Source organism: Echeneis naucrates, chromosome 12 (assembly GCF_900963305.1).
Source record: "Echeneis naucrates chromosome 12, fEcheNa1.1, whole genome shotgun sequence".
In the NCBI taxonomy this organism is placed as follows: Eukaryota; Metazoa; Chordata; class Actinopteri; order Carangiformes; family Echeneidae; genus Echeneis; species Echeneis naucrates.
Window position 1 is genome coordinate 12,941,259 of NC_042522.1, and position 23,149 is coordinate 12,964,407.

Genomic DNA, 23,149 nt, shown 5'->3' on the forward strand with positions numbered 1-23,149 from the left:
TTAGCTTTGTCTCTGCGTGTCTGATATCGTCCTTCATGTTATCTGTCAGCATCACCATTCAGCCCAACTCTTTGTCAATTTTTGCCTTTTGAAAAAAATCCAGAAAATTCAGATTAACAATCTGAAAAGGCAAGATCACGCTCAATAAGAGACAAATTGTCAGAATGGCCTGCAGGCAGACATTACTTAATTCTGAAAGAAATTAAAAAAAAAAAAACATTTTAATGGAGGTATTTGGTGTCTCACCTCATGTATTGATACATTAAAAGTTTAGATTCACACAAAAACCAGGTTTGAAAATCCACCTACCAGTTGCATAATAAGGTTGTTTCTATAAATTACAAAGATAGAGCTTGATAAATAATTTTAACGGTGTGCGACTGTTCTCAGACAACATTTGAATATAAAGCCAGACTGCCTGCATTGTGGCCTTGTTAGCAGATGTCTCTGTGGTGCTTGTCATGTTTTCAGGTTTCATCCTTCTGTTATCTCATTCTAGTGGCCGACCGTGTAAATGACAGTATTTCTGTGTATGTGCATGGATTTACCCACCGGGGGGGTTCCCAAATGAGATCAAACTTTAAAATCATTAATCCAACCTATTCTTCTTTGTATCTTCTTCCTGTGTGTGTTAATGTGTCCATGGCAGTCGGAGACCCCCACCTTCTCCAACCCACTAGACCTCTGAGCTCCTCCCTCCGTCCTCCTGTCCACCCCGTCCCTCCTCTGGATAAGAGATGTTGGACAACAGCGCCACCTTCCTGACATTTTCTAGCCTGACCCGACCTGAGCTGGCCCCCGTCTCCCACTCCTATGTCTCCCTGACAACAAGCCATGTTTGTCGTCCTCTCCCCAACACCGCTCTGTCTCACTCAGAGACACAGGAAACTTGAAACCAACCTGCATGACTTACACATGAATATGCTGCACCCTCTGTTTAAATAAACTATGTAGACAAAATAAAACACATGACGAGAAAAAAAAAACAGGTGAGTGTATGCACACGTATGCATGCACACTGCTTACACGCGCACACACAGATACACACAAGATATTTTGTACTCCTTTCCATAAGCGAGACTTATAGCATGACACTTCGAGTATTACAATATACTCCAGCATTTCCAATGGGTATACCGCCTGCTGGCTGAATTATTATGATTCTCGTATAACATCTGTTTGATCTTATTCTTCTTTTGAATTTCCTTTTTTGATTTTCTTTTGGGAGGAATGCTTCACCAAAAATGTTACTGTCTGTATCACAGAGGGCAAATACCCTCCATCACCTGTCAGGCTGGAAGAAAAAAGTAAGTATTTTTGAAAAAAATACAATTTTTCTTTTATGAAAAGAAAAAAAAAAAAAACAAACGAAAAAAGAAACTTAACAGCAAAATTATTTCAGATATTCGATAATTACAAATTCTTCAGGTTAGTTATTTCAGTGGTTATGTGTTTTTAATGCTCCTAACAACTAGACACCAGAGACATCGATTATACTGCATGATGCATGTTTTTAAATTCATTCCATCTTGTGAAATTACTTGTAAGGAAATAAATTTTTTCCTGACAGCCTTTCATGTTTTGAGGTGAAAGTAACAGACACAAAGTCTTGGTGGAGTGTTCCTTTAAGAGATGCGCTGCAAATAGACTGCATCTTGTTTTTCTTTTTTCCCTTCTTCACTGTTGTATTTAGCTTCTGATCTGTAATTGTGGTCCCTCCCACAATCACAGGCGAGGACACACTTTTATCACACTGAATCAGGTCAACTTGTACTTGAGAACTAAACATCCAAAGAGATGAACTGTGCCATGCATACAGTCAGTATTTATCTTAGACGTTTCCCCATCATTATCATTACTCCACAATGACCTTTCTGATTTCAGGGCTTCATTTTTCATCTCGTTCGTCATGTAAAGTTTTGTGATTTCTCGCCGTTTCTCATCTTTTCACTGAAACAGCCAGCCGAATAACGGTGAGCCCTTTCACCCAGAGAGCCCCACGCCACCATTCCACTCCTCTCTCTTACCCCCCCGTCCTCTAAAACTCCTCTGCCCATCCGTCTCTCACTCACACACACACACACAAGGGAGGATGGCTTAGTGACACAACGCTCACCGCCACCAAAATCCCCTGAGTTTTCTGAGCACGATTGTTCACAACTGTGACAAACAAACACAAACTCTTAAAACATTGTTGTCTATGCTTCCACAGAACCTATGCAACCAAGAAAACGCTTTCCCTCTTTTCCTACCTTCCTCTTCCTTCTTTTCACAAAAACTTTGTCATCACGTTATCTTATAGAGGGCGTAAATGAAAAGGGAAATATGTCGGATGTTCTCCTGCAGACAGCTGCGCTGGTCAGACAAGAGCCAAGTACATTTGTAACGGAGAGGATGGGAATGTGGGTTGCACCCTGAGGTCCTTGTTTTGACCAAACCCTCTGATATACTGCAAGAAAAACATTCAGGTTTATAATCTACCGTTTCTTTTCTGTTCTTTCCTCTTTTTGTTTCTTTTCTTCCCTCTCTCAGTGGTCACGGGGGTGAGTGAAAGCATGAAAGCAGCCAGTCTATGCATAAAACTATCAAACGCGCCGTCTGTTTCACCCCCACTTTGCTGTGTGAGCGCCTGAGTCCAGCCCGTCTTTTCACCCCCTTTTCCCTGCTGCTGAAATCTGCTGTCAGGGTGTGATGTGTTGTACGTTGACCCCAAATGACAACAAAACCCACCAGCAACTGCAACTAAATCCTTCTCTGTACCTCAATTGATGTCATTTAAAAAGCTACCTGAAACTCTTCAGTCAACCCTTGTGTATCTTAGGTCTCCACGACTGCTAAGCAAACACAACAAACCATATTCTACTTTATTTAACATGAAATAGTTTATCTTAATGTGTTATTCTGTACATGTGTGGTGCATCTTATGGTACTTCCAGCCTAGAGAATTTTAGTCTGCAATGTATGAAATTGCTGAATATTTAAATGAGTATCTGTATAAGGAAATAATATTTGAAAAACCTATAATGCAGTGATGTATATGGACGTCTGCAGGTTGTTACTTTAGGTGGTAGTTTTTTTTCCGTCTCTCTCTGCGTAGAAGAGCAGGGATCGGCAGTGTGAATGTGTGAACTTGTGCATCTTGTTCAAACTGATGTGGATGAAAGGTATGACTTTACTCTGCAGGACTGCTGTGCTTTGTCAACACATTAAAACCTCAGTCTACTGAAAGGAGATCTTTCCTTGTCTTCTTTTTCCTCCTAATGGTGTGACCAGTGTCCCAGGTCCATTGGAGCTGGTCAGACAGATTATGTTCTGAGTAAACAGCTCATGGACGAACACTGAGGCAAACAAGTCGGACAGTTTTCACACCTGCCATCCTGCTCTTGGTCTCACTTAACCTTTTGGAGAATAGTTTGTTTTAATAAGCTGTAAATATCATCCACAACTAATGAAACAGTTTATTCGCAAATATATATATATAAAAAAAAAAAAAAAGTTATTCACAATCTTATGTCGCGTCTCAGCATTGCAGATTTGTCTGTTTTCTAGAATTTGAAATATGGATGTTTTTGATCTGTGAGATTGATCTACGTGTTACAAGCAAAACTAATATTTTAGATGATTTGTTCAGTGGCTAGATGAAACGGCTGAATCATGATAATAACTGGGCAATGCATTCGACTTTTAGAAAGAAGACCATAGGTGGGACGAATGATAACAGCTATGTCAGTTTCAGGATCCAGTGCTGCTGATACTGAAGCTGCTAATGGAAATTATAATGATAAGAGCACATTAGAGTGACTACTAAATGAGAAATAAACCAAGACACAATTTAACTTGCTCAATCAGTTTTATTCAGGAGAAGGAGATAAAGTATTACTAAAAGAAAAAAAAAAAAAAAAAAAAAAAAAGAAAATCAGAAAGCTTCTGTTAGAAGCAGCCCTCAAACTAATGATTTTTCTGAACAGTCCTTCATTTCCTTCCAACAGCCACTTCTATTTTACATTAAAATTGATTAGTCTGAGATACTAAGTTACTTCAAATAAATATATTTTCTTTTTTTAGTCAATCTTTGTATTAAATCACAGCCAGTCAGTAACCACCAACACCTCAACTCAATACTTACACACATCCATGCTGCCCACGATCACAGCAGCCCCAACGCACCAGGCATTATGAATATACAATATGTTACACAGTTACAGTATGTACACAGAATCTTTTACAGTAAAGACAATAAATGCTTCTCATTGCTATTGTTTCAATCACGCAGAATTTACCACTTTATCTTCTTATCTAAAAGTCCCAACACCGCAGGGTTAAGGTCAGATCTTTGTTGTATATTTACCTTGCTCTGACACGCCCAAAAACAAGGAAAAAAACAAAACAAAACATAAAAAAAAGAAACAAACTAGAACCCCTCCTAGTGGCATATTTCAAAGAAAACCAAAAAGTGACAAAACACTAGGAAGCCAGGGATTTAAAACCCAAGAATGATGTGAGTAAATGTATTCATAAACCACCTTCTACTGGCAAAGTGCTATGGTTTAGGGTAGACAGGGCTGTTTACTTTTCCTGTAAACAGCATCACATACACAAGCCTACATTTACCTCACACTTCAATGATAATTTGTTTTGCATAATAACCTTAAAATGGCAGTATGTGCAGTTACTGACATTTGGGATAAATATCAAATGTTTAGTGTAATAATTTAACAAATATGTTTTCCTTATAAAAAAAGGGGAGATCTCAAAACTCAGACACTCAAGAGCGCCGAAAAATATTCGGAAGAATTTCTGTAAGTACACTGCCTCATAAATTGGGGGGGAAGACAAAAACAAAAACTGTCCAACAGTGAAGAACCCATTGAGACCATTTACCAAACATGAGCGTCTGTGTTAAACACCCATTGTTATGAGGAAGAGTATGACATCAGTCGAGAAAGAGATTAACTCAAAATATGAGAATGACAACATATGTCCATTAAACCTTAGACCCTTTTTTTTTATTATTATTATTATTTAAAGTTTTCTGCTTTGATATTTTCTCAAATTCTGATTGGTCCCACACTTAGGGGAGAAAGATAATAACTACTTCTCATTCATTTCACTTTCTGCTATACACACACACCTTGGTAATCCTCTGAGTATACGCACGCACACATCTTCAATTTAATTCATTTCATTCATTTCAGCTGGAACCCTCAGCCTGACTGAGCGAGGCATCATAGGATTCCTCCTTTTCTCCAAAGAGGTTGGAGGGTAGAAACGCAGCTGAACGATAAGCTTTGTACAGTTTTAGTGCAATCATACCTATATAATCTGATAGAGCTCTACACAAAAGTACAATCTGAAGAAACTACTTGGATTACATACACCACTCACACAATCCAGTTGTAAAGAATGTGCATTAATTCATCTGTGATATGTGGAACTAACAAATGAAATGTAACAGAAAGGAACTGGCTCTTCTTAATAATGCAAATTAGTTTAGAAACTTAAAGACCCCATGAAACAGATGTTAAAGCTCAGGAAGAAAAATAAATAAAGAAGAGGAATAAATGAATAAATTGAGTTGTGTGGCTTCAGGGCACCAAGTTACAGAATATTCAAAGCACAAAGAAGAATTACAACTGCAGATGAACACCAAACCTCAGAACTTCTTCAAGTACTTTAACATCTATCATGCTGATGGAAAAACAGAAGTAGAACAAGAGGATGCCGCTCTCTAGAGCTGATTTCAGACAAAATTGAGGAAATAGTGCCTTAATAACATCTCCACTAGGATAATTTTTTTTTCCATGGGATCTTTAAATTGCATCTCCCCTCAACAAACAGCAATGATGATGTCTTTCAGTCCAACAAGATGTTAGGCATTACAAATGTTTCACTAATCAACACATATCACTGTACAAACATACGACTTATTTTCAGTGTTTGCAGGAAAAACACACACAGAGAAAAGATCTTTTTAGGGACATTAATTATTGAAAACACCTGCCTCTATCCTCCTGACCCTGATGTTGTAACTAATGAGCGCCTGGCTTTTTAAATATACAATTTAAAGGCCATTATGTGCATCACTAAGCTCCTCTATTTAACTTAACTTTCATCTCACTCTGCCTGCTTCTCCTGATATTATCTTGTATATCCCTTCTCCTCACTTCTCCATGTTAGACATACAGGTAAATATTCTGGTTATTACATTCAAATATGATGGACAATTTTTGGCATGTGTACAGTGAATTGCGTAAAAAATAAAATATAATAAAGTCACACACCAAGAAGATGCTAATCTTTGAGAGCTCTTTACGTACTGTATTAGCTTGGAGACAGATTGTATGGCCACTTTATTGCACTAATATGTAAGATAGGACACACGAAAGGATGGGGAAATTCTTGTATGGAGAATAATAGGATCCTATAGGGAATACTGATTATCTCTTCTCTGGGAAGAACATAGTGGCCAAAAAACAAAAACATAAAAATGGTAACAACACATTAGTGCCAACAGAGAACAAAGTGGGGGCATCTTTTTAATGTAACTCGGTCAAAGGCATTCTTCTAAACTGTGACTGGTTTGCATGGTGTCAAATTTCTTGAAGTGTTTTGTAATTTGATCTATGAGCTATAAACAAGGTGAACTGTGGTGCTGAATATTTCCCAGCTTTCAAGACATACCCAATATCGCACTCACACACACACACACACACGCACACACACTATATTAGCCTTGGACACTCCCATACCTCACACCACCAGGATCTTGACTTCATCCTGTTCGTCAGGCCGATAAAAGAAGGGGATACAGGGGTTCTCCCCGAGGAAGGGGGGTAATCTTTGTGCTCCCTGGGGGTTTTGAATCTCCTGGAGGAGTTGCATGATCTGCTGGGCTGTGCCATCCTCTTTGAGGGCCAAAGGTTTGGAGTTGGTCTGGGATGACCCAGTTGAGAGTGTCTGGGATGAGGGGGCTTCCAGGCCTGTGGTTGGCTCTGACAGAGGAATGACCTCCATGGCTTCTGCAGCACAGAAAATTTGTAAGAGTGGAGTGGTGGCAATTTTCTGACTGCTGCCATTTTTGAAGTGCAGACAACATGACAAAGCTCTTTTCATGAGTGTCACTAAATCAGACAAAGTGAGTGGAATAGCTCAGTTAATGAATAAAGCTGCTGACACCACATTGTGCCACAATGTCATTTTATCGCTGGCATTCTTCCCCAAACCCCCAATTTCTGGAACTGGCCTATTATTCATTTAATTTTGAATGTTTATATTCTTGTTTCTTTTAATGAGCCATAAAATAATACAAGCATTGAAAATGAAAAGGAAGGAAGAATGTTGCTACGCTGCAGTGTGTCCAAGGACAATGATGGTGCTCAATCAGTTCAGTCTTTCATAAGAAGCTGTGCAATTTACTATGTGAGAGGTAGTGGGCTGACTATAAAGTTCCACTGAGAATAGTCTAAGTGATCTTTTACTGTGGAAGGACAAAATAGAAAAAAATGCTATGAACTTTTTGCATGAGGCCTGAAAGAGGACGCATCAAACACACCAAGTTTCAAATAGCATACAGCACATAGTCCTGCGCGTACTTACCTGCTCCGTCGACTGCATTAAGTTCTGCGTTTGTGTTTTCTTGGTGCGCTGAGTGAGAGTGATCCTCTCCGACAGGAAGCAGGTCGGGGTTCACTGTACTTGCTCCAGCTACAGCTCCGGTGTAGCGGCTGTACCAGTCATTCCTCTCAGCCACCAGCCTCATGACCAGATCCTGAAGCTCTGCCAGCTTCGCCTGATAGTTGAGACACGATGACCAGGACGGAAACAAAACAGTCAATATTTTTTTTGAGGATAATGACCTCTGTGGCAATAACAATATTACTGATAATATCCTTTACCCTCTATTAAGCATGATTGCTAAGACTTCTAACCATAGATTATTTTGTGCTTTCTGCACTTTTTCGCTCTTTTTTTTCTTATTCTTTTATTGCCCGTGATCTTCAAAACACTCTACACTCACTTTTGTGAGTATATTAATTACTTTGATTGTGAGTTTCAAGTGCTGACTGTTCACTTTCAGTTGGACTGCAAAACTAAAATGAGATCAAATTTAGGATTCTTGATGCTACATTCTTTGAGTAGAAACACAAAACAAGGTGACATCCCCCAGGATCAGCCCTTGCTTTAGTCTTTACAGGTTCTGTGTATTAGTCATAACTTATGCAACTACATCATACTGCATTTAATTACAGTACCTTCATCTCCTCCTTGTCCTGAGCCAGCATGTTGATGTACTGCTCCTTCTCCTGGTGTTTCTGCTTCATGATGGCCCGCTGATTCTGATACAGGGCTATGTACTCTCCTAGGAAGACATACAAAGAACATCATTACAGCAGGAACTTGAATGGCGATGAGAAGTTTTTGTCCCTGTAAGAATTTTCATATATAAATCCATGTATCATATCATTAAAATAATGTGCTGTTGTTCAGTCTCACCTATAGTGTCAGTCTCTCCAGACAGCTGGATGCAGCGATGCTCCAGCTCCTCCACCCTCTCCTTGAGGTCAGCTTTCTCTTGCATGAGGGAGGTGAAGCGTTGTTGAAGCTTCTCCATTGCATCTTGCAAGGCCTGATGAACCTCTGCTGGCACTCCGCCTTCTGGGCAAGTCACAGCAAAGAGTATATTAGGAATGCATTCTGCATGATATTTACCTTATCCTCTATATGTTCAAGAACAACTGCATATTTCAACAGAAGGAGTTTTTGTTTTTCATTAAAGATGTTCACACTTGCACACAGATCAGACACATCACCTTCCTCACCTGAATGCTCGTGACTGTGTTCACAGTGACTATGTTGGTCCTGTGTGTGGTCATGATGATTATCATGAGCAGGTTTGTGGCTGGGTTGTTGGTCTTCGATCCTGAGAGCCGCAGCTACCTGCTGGCGGGCTGCCACGAGGAGCCTATGCTCCTCCTCAAATTGCCTTCTGGCGTCGTCCCTCTCTGCCTCCACCTCAGCCAAAGCTCCACGGATAAACTCCTCCTGTTATGGGACAGATAGTGGTGACAAAAATGTAAGAGGAATCCATGGATGGGGTGGAATAAGTGTTATGTGAAACTTTAGTTTCTTATGTAGAAAAGTTAATATCACATAGTAATACTTACAGTGATGTTGAACCCTACAAATACTAACTTCAAACTTTGTCTACCATCAATTCTACCACTAATATTTTTGGCTAAAATCATCATACAGCTCACCATTTCCTTCTGGCTTTCAAAGTCTTCTGGGATGATAATGGAGGAGGCCTTTTTTGGACTTTCTTGCAAGAACTGACTTTCCACACCATCTCCTGAAATTCCAAAAAGATTCATTCAAACTTTTATATTCTCAGAGTTTTAAAGTGCTGTTCTTACTATCCCTTCCTGTAGGTGGCACATTTAAGAACAGTTGGACCTAAGGTTGCTTGTGCTGCAGAGATTATTGGATGCTTTGGATCAAAGTCTTTGTGATCTTTGTGATCGAAAATTAGAAAATTGCTGTCGAAAATTTCACTCACAAAACATAAATCTATGAAGGTAGCTTGAGCTGTTTTTTTGATAGTGATTTTTAAAAGGAGAGCACAAAAAGAAGTACGAGGGGAAAAAACACCCAGAGAATTTGACGCTGAAGTGGCAATGAAGCACAAAGTATCACCCAGTTAAAAGCTAAAATCATACCTTGGTCTCTTGGTGATGTTGCTAGAACAGAACTGCTGAGAAGCTCCTTCACCTCAGCCTTCAGCTGCTCATTGTCTCTGACTAACTGGTCCAAATGGTCCTGTAGGAGGAGACACTAGTCATTCAAAACTATGCAAATGAAGCAGGGGGACACTGACTGAAAATAAGCTTTTATTGTACATGATAAAAGATTAAGCAGCCTCAACTTTCTACTAATTACTTTCTATACCATCAGTGCATCATGGCGTGACTTTTTTTTTCTTGTCTGTTTTTATACTTTCAGTCTATAAGTGAGTGATGTTCACTACACATCCACAATACACTATGCAAACTGTCTTAAATAGATGACAAATGTGAAGTGAAAAAAGGCTTTCTTACTTAAATACACACCTGGGCTTTTTTGAGCTGATTGTGACTGATCTCCAGCTGCACACGCCTCTGGCTTTCATCGTGCTGCAGGCGGTCCATGAGCTGGCTCTGCTGCAGATACTGGTGGTGGAGTTGCTCTCTCTCTGAAGCCAGGGACTGGTAGCCAGCAGAGTACTGCTGCAGATGGGCTACAACCTGGTCCCTCTGCTCCATCAGACCCTGAGTCTCTTGATTTTTCAAATCCATCTGGAAGCAGGAAATTTAATATTAAATTTATGTGATGGAAATGCTAGTTTTAATTATTGTGGTAATGCATTGTTATGTATATAACAAGTATATATATATATATATATATAAATAATCAACAACTAAAATAAAAAACATTTAGAAAGCAAAGTGAAGTCAGCAGAAGTGTAAAAATTTCCCAAAGAACTGACAGAAGACATACCTGCTCCTTGACGTTATGCAGTTCCTCCTGCAGTTCACCCATCCTGCGAGCCAGTTCCTTTTTCACGTGTTGCTCTGACTGAATGGCAGTGGTCAGCTCCATGTTCTCGTTTGTCTGAACAAATTAGGGAATAACAGGAAATTTGTTTTAAAGACAAATGAAGAACACCGGCAGTATGCAGGTAGAAAGAAACATTAGATTTGATAACTGTCATTGCCGTTATCGAAGAGTTACAATAGACACAATATAACATTTTATATATAAATAACAAAATGTACAATGCAATGCACAATTTCAGCCTCACCAGTTTAACAAAACCGTTCTGTAGCTCAGCCAGCTGGTCTTTCAGTGTACGATTCTGGGTTAGAGCACGACTGATAGTGGCCTTGTCAGACTGAACATCCTCCAGCATGCGACGGCGGTCCTCTGCTTCCTGGGCTTGGTTTTCAACCTGCCGTTCCAACTCTCCCAGACGCGTCTCCTGCTCTGCACACAGGCGGCTCAGCTGTCCGTTGTCTCGCAGCTGAGGGGAAGTTTAATGCAGTGTCAATCACATGAAACACCTTTAAAGATCAAGGTTTATATGAATGGAGAAAATGTGTAGCATACCTGTGCCTGGTACTGTTCATTTAGGGCCTCTTTCTCCTGTTGTAGCACGTTAAGATTCTCTTGCAGAGCCAATTCACGCTCAGATGGCCCTGAGGACTGAGACTCTGCATTATCCTGAGCCTCTCTCTCTTGGGACAATAATGCTGGAAAAACAAATGAGAATGAATGTTATCAAGTTTAATTTTTTTGTTGCAGTATAATTCACTATTCTATGGCAGCTGAAGTTTCTTCTCTCTGATCTGACAGGCTCTGAAATCAGGTGTGAGGAAAACTACTTTCATTGATCCTATTATGAATTGGTTTTCAAATAAAGGAGGCATCAAAAATAGTGAGGATGAGTAAGAAGGATGAAAGGAGGGCAGTGTGCGTCTGATACCTGCTGCATTTTTTAGCTCTGTGATGTGGCTCTCTAGCTCTTGGACTCGGTTGATGTTTCTGTCCCTCTCCTCTGCAACCAATGACACCTGCATAGACACATTAACTAATCATTTGCCTTGAAAACAAACCAAATATAGTAAAAAAAACAAACAAACAAAAAAAAAAAACATAAGGAATGCTATTGTTTAGTTAACCTGTGTTAGCAGCTGTTCTGTTTTGTCCTTCCACACACGACCCTCTTCCTGGATCTGCTCAGCGTAAACGTCCCTCTCTTTCTTCAGCTGGGCAACTGACTCCATCAGCTACTCCACCACAAACATAAGATGAGAAATATGTGGTTGTCAGTGATAAAAAGACAAACATTTAAACATATCAACTGAAAACAGTTTGAATTGAATCCACACTGACGAGCAAAAATAATGCACAGCTGTAAAAAGATGTGCAAATAACTAAGAAAAAGGTGGCTGATGTGCACAGACCTGATGGTTGTGCACCTCAAGCTGATGCTTCTCTTCCAACAGTAACTGGACCTGCTGATTGGCACTCGTCGGATCTGACTGACTGGAGCACTGGAGAATGATAAAACAGGTTTACACATATTACAATATTGCATTTTAAACATTTATTTTGAAAAATTGTAGCTAAAGTTTCCCGAATGTTTTGCCTTTTACTTAAACATACCTGCTGTAACATGAGGTCGGCAATCTCGAGTCTCTTACGAAGATCTTCCAGCTCCAGCCTCATTGCTCCATTCTCCTGCGTACTCAGTTTCAACTGCTCGGACAACTCAGAGTTCTGCTGCTTCGACTCCTCACTCAAATTGCTGCAAACAGAGACTGTTCATCATTTCTAACCCACTAGATTTCAGAATTACTCCCAATACTTGCCCAAGCCATCTATTCCATTAAGTACAATCTTAGAGATTTGAATTACTTTCTTTAAAGTCCAAGAAATCTCATCTCCTTATTAGGCAAAGATTAAGTTACTTACCTTACTCTAAACACCTCTAGCCTGAGGCTGTCTCTCTCCTTCTCTAGGTCTTTATTTTGCTGGAGACACAAATAAAAACCTTTATTAAAAAAAATCAAAGACAGTCAGCCTGTATGACAAAAATTTCATGTGGGTAATACTTAATACTACTTAATAATACTTAATACTGTTTATGTGTGACTGTTAGGGAAGTTCACTGGTCTCCTGCATCTGCATTACTAAATTCACAGTCTGTTCTGATGACTGCAAACCTTTTCAAACTGTTTCTGCTGTGATGAGACAGAGGAAAGTGTTCTCTCCAGCTCTGACACTCTCTGCTTTGATGCTTGCAGACGGTTATTGAATTCCTCTGCCTCAGCTGTATACATACACACACACACACACACACACACACACACACACATTAATGGTTAAATAATTGCTTCAGCCAAGATTAAAGACATCAGTATATGCACTACAGATTATGAAGTACACACACCTGACTTCTGCCGTGCAGCCTGTTGTGTGTATTGTAGTGCTGTTTGTAGCTCTGACTTCTCTGATACCAGTATACCAATGGTCTGGATGTGAACCTAAAGGGGTAAGGACAAACATGGAGCATACTTATGTTGTCACCTGTACATAGTTATTAGTTAAATTGCAACACAAACCGTTTCCTCTACACAGAGTACACAGTTTGATAATGTTTGGCACTGTAACATAGTGCTATATAGGAGGTCCATTTTTCAGAAACAATTTCAGAAATACAAAAATGCATGCATTTAGGCATTAAAAGTTACCTGTAATTGTTCCCGCATGGCTCCCTGCTCTTTGGAAAATCTCTGTTCAAATTCTTTTCGCTCCTGCAGAGAGAAAGATACAGAGTTTGTTGACAGGAAGGAAGCAAAAAATTAATGAACAACAATCAAGAATTTGGGGAAACATATTTACCTTTTGTAGCTGATCTGTGAGCTCCTGAGATTGCTGTGCCTGCCAAATCAACAGGACATAATTATTATTGTTTTTGTTTTTTTTTTTTTTTTTTTAATTGTGGGAAAGATTAACATGCAATTCTATGAAACATAAATAGAGTTCTGGCACAAAAGACCTCATCTACATACTGGTCAGGACTGCGACAGCAGAAAATACTGAAGTAATCAGCCTACTCTATTGCTTATTCATGTTAAATTAAACTTTTGAATACATTTTTCTTAGTATCAAACTGATTTCATAAAAGAAACCTCACATCAGATAACTACAGCTCTTAATCTAAATTTCCTACTGCTTTTGTTATACAGTATAGAACATGTACTCAAATCAAACCAAGTGAAAAATAAATAAGGTGGAAAAACATGCATGACTTATTTCAGTGTGTAGTTACTCAAGATGATGTGCAAAATGCATTCAGTTCATGCAATGATGTGGTAATGAATAGTGGAAAGACTGGAAAGGGGTTAATGCATTCACACAGAGGAGCCTACACAAATACACACAAACAGCTTCTTACCAGCTGGACTAGCTGGGTATTGAGCTGAGAGTTTGTTAGGTTGCTGGATTCCAGGGCGGCTGCCAGCTCCTGGTTCCGACTCTATTACGTGCACACATGCATCCGGGAGAGGAAATAAATAATAAAATAAATAAAAATCAGAGAGGGACAGAGTGCAGTGGCAAAAGTCAAACAAAGAATAAGGAGGAGGAGAAAAATTCAAATATGAATCATTAACATGGAGGCAAACAATAGAACCTTTCAAGCGAAAAATGTGTTTTAATAATGAGACATAAACCAAATAAATACATGATGGTAGATAAACCGGTAAATAACATCACAAAGCTAATGGTGCTAACAATGCAAAACAATATAATGACAAATTAATTGTCCTTAACCTTTTAACACATAAATATTGCTGCTTTTTTTTTTTTTTTTTTTTTTATAAATAAAATCAACTCCTGTGATTTAGGCAGTGCACTTATCCATGGAGCAATTTTGATTATTTTTATTACCAGTGCAGTCCTCCATTGCTTATTTGAGTATCATTTGCAAGAGGCGGACAAGATCCACTTGACCTCAGTTTGTTAGTGGCCCAGAGTTAACTTTAAAATTCAAAATTCCACTTAATGGGCAAATCCATGATTCATTTAACAATGTGTCCATTATTAACAACACACAGGAAAAAAGAGCAAACCTGTGATTTTTGGGTAACATAAAATTCTTTTACCTTTGTAACCATCATGAGAAACAACATTTATCATAGATCAAAGCGTAAACATTTCATTACTCCTGGAGAATCCATTTAATTTTCAGGAGTTTAATCATATTCCATTCGATGAAACATTAATTCATTCAAGACATTCAGACCTTAATTCTAGGCTTACTTGGCTTGAAGCTTATTATTCCGAGGCATTGAAAATCCAGTCTAGACACAGTATATTGATAATGAATTAAACTTCGCCTTGTTTTCAGCCATTGCATTGTTTGATGAAAATGATCACATGCTTAAAAGAAAAACTGGCTCTACCACAAATCTATAGAGGAGTGGAAACATGCCTCACAATGTAGATGGCTCACTATGATTTCATCACTTCTATTTCAGGTTTCAAATTTCAAAGCAATTGTTTGCTCAAAATGTTAAGATTTCAATCTTACCTCCAGTTCTCTCTCACTGACAGCAGGTGCACCATCTCCATTCACATAAGCAGCAGATGACTGAAATAACAGATTCATCATATGTTTTCATCACATGAAAAATTAAGATACTTTGACATGCTCAAAGAGGAGATATGGTGGATGCATTGCAAGTGGACAGTTGGTTTTGTTAGTGGGTAGCACCTACATTTCACCAGCATATGATGCAATGATACTCTACCCCACTGCATGATATATTTTCTTGAGATTAATGTGGTATTTATATTGATGCATAGTTTGCTATAAGATCAGCCAGATGCATCTCTATCACTCATCTTATTATTCTGTCTAGACAGTGAAAGGTCAGTGTGAACTGTTTCTCAGAAACCTGATGAAAAATACACCATTGCTGCTGACTATGCAAAACAAAACCACAATCATAGGAAATATATCAAGCTGGTTTGATACACCATTTGTTACTGTCAGTGTACTTGAGGCCTTTAGGAACAACTGGCAAATTTGAAAATGTGTCCAGGACATTCCTGCCAAGAATAGACATAACACATTCTAAGTGTTCATCAGAGATGGGGAGTTATTGCTAAAGCCCATCACTGTATGACACAGAAATCGGTGTGTGCTTATGTGAGATGATATCAGTGGATTTAAAATCATACCTCGGAGACCAGGCCATTCAACTGCTGTGAGAGTTGTCGCAGGCTCTCTGTAGAAGACAGCGGTCTGCAGGACAAAGCGCACACATAAAAAGCACATTCTCAAAAAGAACAGAAATAATTAAAATTGTACATCATGTGAAAAAGCTCAAAATATCAAAATTCTAAATATTTAAAGCTTGATAAAAAAAATTCTAATTGTTTTACTTTAGTATACCTGTTTTCCTCTGTTAAACTCTCATTGCCATTAGTATCAGGGTAGTCCTGCAGAGAGAGACAGAGCAATAGGAGGAAAACAAAGCGACGAGAAGGAAGAGAACAAATAAGAATGAGAACATCTGAGAGAATTTAAATTCTTGATAATAGAACATTACATTAAGTACAATAAAACACCAGAAAGAACAGAGGCAGAAATGTGTTGAATTTGTTGTTTTCACACATATACATTAGTAGGTTTTACAATCTTAAGCGTGATAGCCAGACAGGAATAAGAATAACAAACATGATAGATCTGCAAGATGGAAAGCAACAAAATAACTAAAAATGAAAGACACACCTGCAGGTCAGTATTGTGACTGACAGACTCAGGGTTATTAGTAGTGTTAGCACTAGCAGGGTTAGACACAGGTGAGCTGCGGCCTGGATCGCCCCTTGGGTCCTCCAGCAGCTGACGAGCTGATGACCCCATGGGCTCCACATCACCAAAGTTCTGAAGTGATACGCACATACAAAAAAAATTAAAATGAAAATAAAATACACACAAAAAGAGCAGTTAAGGGGAGAAAAAAAACAAACAAACAAACAAAAGTAAACAGCAAGATCACAATGATGCTACAAACTTGTGTGCATGTGCAGTGTACATGCATAAAGACAACTGAATCGGAATAATTTCTGTACACATTAGGATTAAGGTGACAGTTTGGAATTAATCGACAGTATTGCCTCAATCATTTAAATAGTAAGATTAAAGCATAATAGTCCACAGCCTAACTGGACAAAGGAATATAAATTAATAGTTGGACTTTGTAGGTACTTATTTGGGGTTTATTATCTGAAAAACCATGATGATTGAAGATCGTAGATTTGAAACTGTTTTGCTAACACTGAAATCTTACCTACCACTGTCATACATGGGGCTCTTTATGAAAGACACTAAAAGAACTGAACTGAGACTATACAGTATGATTGGCAATGGTTATTAGGATGACTGATAATTAATTGCCCTCAGTTAATTGAGTTGTGCTGACTTTACATTGATGTAAGAAAGCTATTTTGCAATAGAAATAGCATGTTAAGCCAAAAAAAAAAAAAAAAGCAGCAGTCAACAATAGCAATGAAAACGAAATCAAAAACTTAAACAGAACCACATATTTCTTGTTTTCCAAGATGCATGCCTGCATGACACACCCATGGCACTAACACAGCCATTGAGACTCATGACAGATCATAATCAGGTCCTTCTACAATTAGACTGAGTTCCACGAGATGACCCATACTACATCCATATATATTCTACATTCAAATGTTGGTAAACTGTTGTTTTATTTATCACTTTTTAAGATAGAGGAACAAATGCACATTTATATTTTAGTGTTTAAATATATTTTATAGTAGTACTATGTTTAAACTTTAACTTTATTGATATATTTTATACTTTCGTACTCAGACATCTGAATGGGAGCATCACTAAAGGCAATTTACCCTCAAGGATCATTAAAGTATTTCTGATTCTGATTTAGTTGAACTCAGAATAATTACTGACCACCCTCCCTGTCACTTGACCATTAAAGCACTTTTGATGTGGATTTAAAAAGTACAGTGCCACTGCAAGCATTCTTATTCAAATTTATGCCATGCTTTCTGGTCTGCGCAACAGAAATGATTACTGAACTGGGCTTAAGATGGAGGTAAGAATGGGAGCACAAGATACAATATTTGATATTGGTATGAGGAGCAAATGAGGAGCAGATATTTAAAACAGAGGGATGCAGAGACAGAAAAAATAGGCAGACAAGAAAGTAAAAAAGGAAATACAGAGAGAGAAAGAAGCTCACCTGACTGTTGCTGTAAGGAGGTAGGACTATTCCATTGCTTTGACTAAGTGCTTTGAGAATACTGTCAAACTACAGGAAGAAACAAGGCCAGAGTGTGAAAGAGATGTGAAAGAGGAAAGAACAATACCAAAGTGAGAGTGGCATAGACAAACAGGCACGGTCAAGCAGCTGCTATGAGAAATATTAGAAGGCAAGGGTCTTGCAGAGAGGAGGGTGTGTAATGGGAAACGGAGGCATGCATGCATGCATGGTCCAAGAGGTAAGGAATCATGAATGGCATTTTGAAGGGCCTTCTTTGCCACTGACAATTTGATTAATCCCCCAAAATCAGGTGAACACTTAAATCAAGCTAAAGGGCTCAAGGACACTGGATAATATTTCTAAATTATGCCTTAGTCACAAGGAAAAATTTGTGACTGCAAACTCTCTGTATCATCTGCTCTACTGGCAATTTACTTGATCACATCACTATTTGCTGTTACACCATCCAATAATTAACTGGCAACTTTTATTAGCCAATACATATAATGAGATTGGATAGCATTTAGTCTTTTAATGTTGAAGAATTATGCACTGTTTCGTTAAAAGATAATCAGGTAAAAAAATATAAATATTCTTAAAACAAAATGATCAATCATCATTGATCATGTTTGTTCAATGTCCCCTCAGTTTGTTCTACAACTGGTGGCGTACAGCCACCACTAACATTTTTGGCATGTCCTGCTTCGTCTGCATGAGAGTATCCAGTCTTGGCGCATCAAAAGACAAACATGATTTTATTGCATCAGAACAAATAGACTCAGCAGTGAGGTCTCGAGCTGTGATGAGCCTATATTTAAATTAGGCTTAGGTTCAAGTACTGACCAACAGTGAGTGCGGAAAATTTATCTGAGTGTTAGGCCTGGTGTGTAAATGCAGTGTGCTGGAGTCACGTGCTTAACTGTGTCCACACTCGCACTCCCAATTTGCTTATAAGAGCTTTAAAATATACTACAGAGTAAAATGGCAGGACAACAGGAAAACCTTTAACCTAAGAATGTTATTGATAGGCATGTGAGTCTCTCTTGGCTGACCTTCTTTTGACTCATTCACCAGGCCATTTAAACACTGCCTCTGTTATCACACTGTCAGAGAAATTTAAATGATAAGTGTACTATTTATTTCTTCCAAATAATCATTAAATTTTCTATTAATCGGACATCCTTCTGACAAACGTGTCCACATTCAGACAACCAGAACAACCACTGAAACCTAATGTGCATATCAATGTGTTAAACTGTTGTAACTATAAGTTCCTATGAAATAAGTTGATTTAAGGTCCATATGACATAAAGCAATATGCAAAACTGTTGATAAAAGGAAGGTGATGACTGGTGATAAACTTCATCACCTGGCCAGCAGAGACTGTAGGTGTTCAAGTTGCAATTATGCTGTTCACACTATGTGTTTGATAGACTGACCAATTTGACAGTAACTTAGCCATATCAGCGCACAGCTGGTAAATGCTATATGGTCAATGATCAAGCAGGCCAATATAAATCTTTAATGTTAAGGAAAGCAAACCAAAGCATTTTTTCATTTATCAAGTATTCTTTACGTGTCTATCAACCCTTTTTTTGTAAGCAGCCAACATCACAGTGAGCTTCAAGGCTTTCTGATATTCTAACAGTGCTAAAAGAAAAGGGGAAATTAATCTTACATGGTTATACTAGAATGAACAAACTGTCAAGTAGAATGAGAGGTTATTTGAACAGGGAGGATGGAAAGACAAGGAAGGACTGACTTACATTGATCGGAGAGTTTCTATCTGTTGAAGATGCATCGAGCTGGCCCTTCACCTTCCTCTTCTTCTTGGCCCCTGCACCACCGCCACCTCCCCCACCCTTATCTCCTCCTACACTGGCAGGGGAGCTTTTCTGCTGAAATTCCTTCAGCTGAGCAGCACATGATGGAAGGAAAGATTGGGTGATGAAGAGGAATGTGGTTAGTATTTCTTGACTGAAAGAAGAAGTAGAAGAAAAAAAAAAAACAACTACAAAAAACAAAACAAAAACTGTATTTCTTTTCCTGCACCGCCTTTCATAGAAGCTATAAAAATCCATCATTGCGCCTCTACAATTGTTCCCAAGTTTCAACCTACTATAGAAATGCTTCAGTCATCTCCCATCATTTGAGCTAACCAAATGAGAATGTGTGGATTTCACCTGGCCATGAAACTCATTGCTGTTCTGGTCCCATTATCTGAACTTTGGTTTTCTGGTTTAAATGCCTTCTCCTCTAGACAACACGAGACGAAGCTGATAGAAGTTGAACCTGTTTAATTTATGACCATGTCAGTCAAAGACTTCACTTGTGTTTTTGAGAATTAGGCCTGTGGCAGTTGTGGTGTCGGAGAGGGCATCATTGTGCTACCATTTCAACACTAAAATTCAATCCCAGCAAAAAGTCAAGTGTTATCACTACGACCACTCATCCGTAAGGATTGTAAAACGTTAAAAAAAAATGCTGAAGAGTCGTTTCCCAAAGCTAACATTTCGCTGCTGGGAGGGCCATCTTTGTAACTAGCCGGACAGCGCACCTAGCTTAAGCACACAGCAGGACAGGGGACAGGGGTGTCAGCTGTCAAAACAGTCCCCGTCATTGTGTCCTGCAAACTGTGCTACAATGTTAGTCCCGCGTTGGTTTTACTTGAGAAATACAGTCTTCGAAGGATTATCTTTGATACCTTAGCCGCCATGCGAGACAAGACACCAAGCTGGTCGTCTGCTGTGTGGAAATCTCTACACACACCACCAACTATCCTTCAGTGTTTGACGGGCTGCTAATGCTAACTTGGCTTGTTAGCGCGTTATGGTTTGCTAATAACTACATTTAACTTTTGCTAGAAAGACACATAAAACCAACAGCAAAGGCGTTAAGTACAATTACACACCGACTAACTGACCGTCACGGAGTGCTCTAACTGCATCTACAAACTAAAAATAGTCCACATATTCTGGGAAAGTTGATGCTATCATTAGACGGCCCGAAGAAGCACCGGCCTCTCCTGCGCATTGAAGCCTCGAAAAGCGCGAGTAAGGTGGGACAAGCGGCGGCGCAGAGGTCGGACAACGTGTAATGACAACACCCCTGCCTCACCAAGACATTTGTAACAGTTAAAAAAAAAAAAAACTGCCGAAACACACCCCCACAAACAAGAATCGGGGCCATTGCTTCCCATGGTATTTGGCTGGGTCGCTTACAAAATATTTTACCTTTTTCTTAGCTGCAGCGAGTTTTATTTGCCTGCTCTGGTCGGCCATCCTGCTGCTCTGCTCCACGGACCGAACCACGTCATCAGTTTGGTGCCCGGCGGCGGCTCCACCGATGGAGGGCGCCACCTCCAGGACCGTGTCTGAACCAAACCTGGACCATTTATTTCTTTTTGACAGGATTGAGTTTACGGATGTATCTTTCATCCATGAGGTTAATATATCTAGAGCATCAAGTTAATATATTTAGAGCGAATGTTTATTAATATCATTGCGATGTTATCCTCTTCGATCCTTGCTTCATACTGCTTTTTATTTTGTGTCCTAATGTAATTATGAATTAAATGACAAGTACCTTCATATGTGTATTTGTGGTACATTTTTATGTAGACCCGCATTTCTGGGGAATAGAGACATGAGGTGATAAAAAAGGGAACATTTCCCTTTCATGCCAGTCTTTATTAATGCTTTTCTTTGTTGACAACAAAGATCATGCATTAAAAACAAAAAACTCACACACAAACAAAGTAATAATTATTAGCCAACATGTAGCCAGAATAAAAAGAAAGATACGAGAATTTAAGCCGGAACCAATATGCGAAAATAATGATTGACGTCGGCGCGTTAATTGCAGCGGAACAATAAACAAACTCACATGAACGGCAGGTTAGTGTGGAGTGTAACCTCACAAAATTGATTAATATGTGCCATTGAACACAAAATCTGGCGATAGATAGTACATAATGTCATTTGATGTTCAATGGTGATAAAGTTGGTGTATTTTGTTGATCTTGCCAAGGATCAGCTGTCCCTGCTTTTGATCAGCCTCACTTCCGGGTTTCAGCCAGCAGTGTTTATGCTCCTCCTACACTGGATGGGAGGAAAATGAAAAAGAAACTGCCTCATTAATACCCTGTCCAGCTCCCTCGCCGCAAAACCAAGGGCCAAATGTTCAGAACAAGAAAGATCAACTTTAATCTGCTGCTCTATTTGGGCTCAACAAAATATTTTCAGTAACTAACATTGGTCAAACACAAGACATTTTTAAAGTATTAGAGCTGTAGTTGTGTTGAAACTCATTTATTATTTCTAAGTATAATTTAGTCCAAACCTTCAGCTAAATCAAATTGAAACTAAACTGTAAAACCATTATTTGTCAAATCTGTGTGTAGAGGTACCTCATATAAACTGGAGCAGAGGAACATAGAGTTCCATACATTGCTGTACTGTGGTATGGATATAACTCCTCTCACAGTATTGGCTCATCAGAAACTCACCCCCCCCCCCACACACACACACACATCCATCACCGTGTTTATTTTGTATCAGAAATGAGCAGACAATTATGTAGAAAATGTACAAATTCCAATAACACATGAATGGTTCAGCTACCTCCAGGGATAAGGACCATTGAGGGATTTGATATATAAAGAAATACTGAACTAATCAACATTTTTAGGGGTTTGTCATTCTATAATTTTTTAGGATCCAGGGAATTAAAGAAAAGCAATCAGTTTCAGCAATTTTCTAGAAATCACAGCCACTCAATCAACATTTTTTTATGGTTTTCATGATATAATATTCATTAATTTCTGGTTCGTTCAGTCCTGCAACTTCTTGAAACAAAACAATTGTGTTGGACCTATTTCCTTATTGTTTTGGGACAAAAATTAGTTGACTTCCTCATATTAGAATACAACATAATAACAATGTGTTGGCCTGTAAGTACAATAAGTTAACCTTATACTCCCATAACAGAAGTACAATCTTATATATAGCCCATTTATAGTAACTCATTGTGTGGTGTAAGACTACACATTTGAAAGGGATCAAACTGAGTGAAGTGTGGCTTTGGGAACTGGTTATCTAACCTTGACCTATTTAGACTTTGAGATAGGAAACTGTACAGAACAAGGCTGGGTACTGTACGGGATTTTGATTGAAGTATGTTGTAACCACCTGCAATGTACAGCCAACAGAATGCAAAAAGTATTCAGTGTATCAGTGATCAATGTGTGATCTCTGTAATAGTAGGCAAAAGAATGCCCATGTAAATTTAAT

General features: G+C 38.8%; 2 protein-coding genes across 5 annotated transcripts in view; one reads left to right on the top strand and one right to left on the bottom strand.

Annotated features, from left to right (window-relative positions):
- Window positions 1–3,222, top strand: part of dnm1a (dynamin 1a) — a 41,512-nt gene extending 38,290 nt beyond the window's left edge. For all 3 annotated transcript variants that reach the window (XM_029515179.1, XM_029515181.1, XM_029515180.1), the window contains one exon: window positions 650–3,222. In XM_029515179.1, coding sequence (XP_029371039.1) covers window positions 650–680 — 31 coding nt within the window. In that variant the 3' untranslated portion in view covers window positions 681–3,222. The remainder of the gene's footprint in view (window positions 1–649) is intronic.
- Window positions 3,223–3,888: 666 nt separating this feature from the next.
- On the bottom strand, window positions 3,889–21,171 carry golga2 (golgin A2). 2 transcript variants are annotated; one of them, XM_029515952.1, is made up of 27 exons: window positions 21,092–21,171; window positions 19,625–19,771; window positions 16,340–16,492; window positions 16,001–16,047; window positions 15,787–15,850; window positions 15,134–15,193; window positions 13,997–14,077; window positions 13,441–13,479; window positions 13,290–13,352; window positions 12,989–13,082; window positions 12,762–12,868; window positions 12,511–12,569; window positions 12,202–12,343; window positions 12,000–12,089; window positions 11,715–11,822; window positions 11,519–11,606; window positions 11,143–11,285; window positions 10,838–11,056; window positions 10,534–10,647; window positions 10,107–10,331; window positions 9,717–9,816; window positions 9,258–9,349; window positions 8,820–9,042; window positions 8,494–8,655; window positions 8,253–8,359; window positions 7,597–7,789; window positions 3,889–7,019 (listed from the first exon to the last, which is right to left on the bottom strand). In XM_029515952.1, exons 1-27 carry the CDS (start codon window positions 21,137–21,139, stop codon window positions 6,751–6,753), a joined length of 3,237 nt encoding a protein of 1,078 aa, XP_029371812.1. In that variant the 5' UTR covers window positions 21,140–21,171; the 3' UTR covers window positions 3,889–6,750. The 2 variants fall into 2 exon arrangements, with proteins under 2 accessions (XP_029371812.1, XP_029371813.1); XM_029515953.1 differs by lacking the exon at window positions 16,340–16,492.
- Between the last annotated feature and the right edge of the window lie 1,978 nt (window positions 21,172–23,149).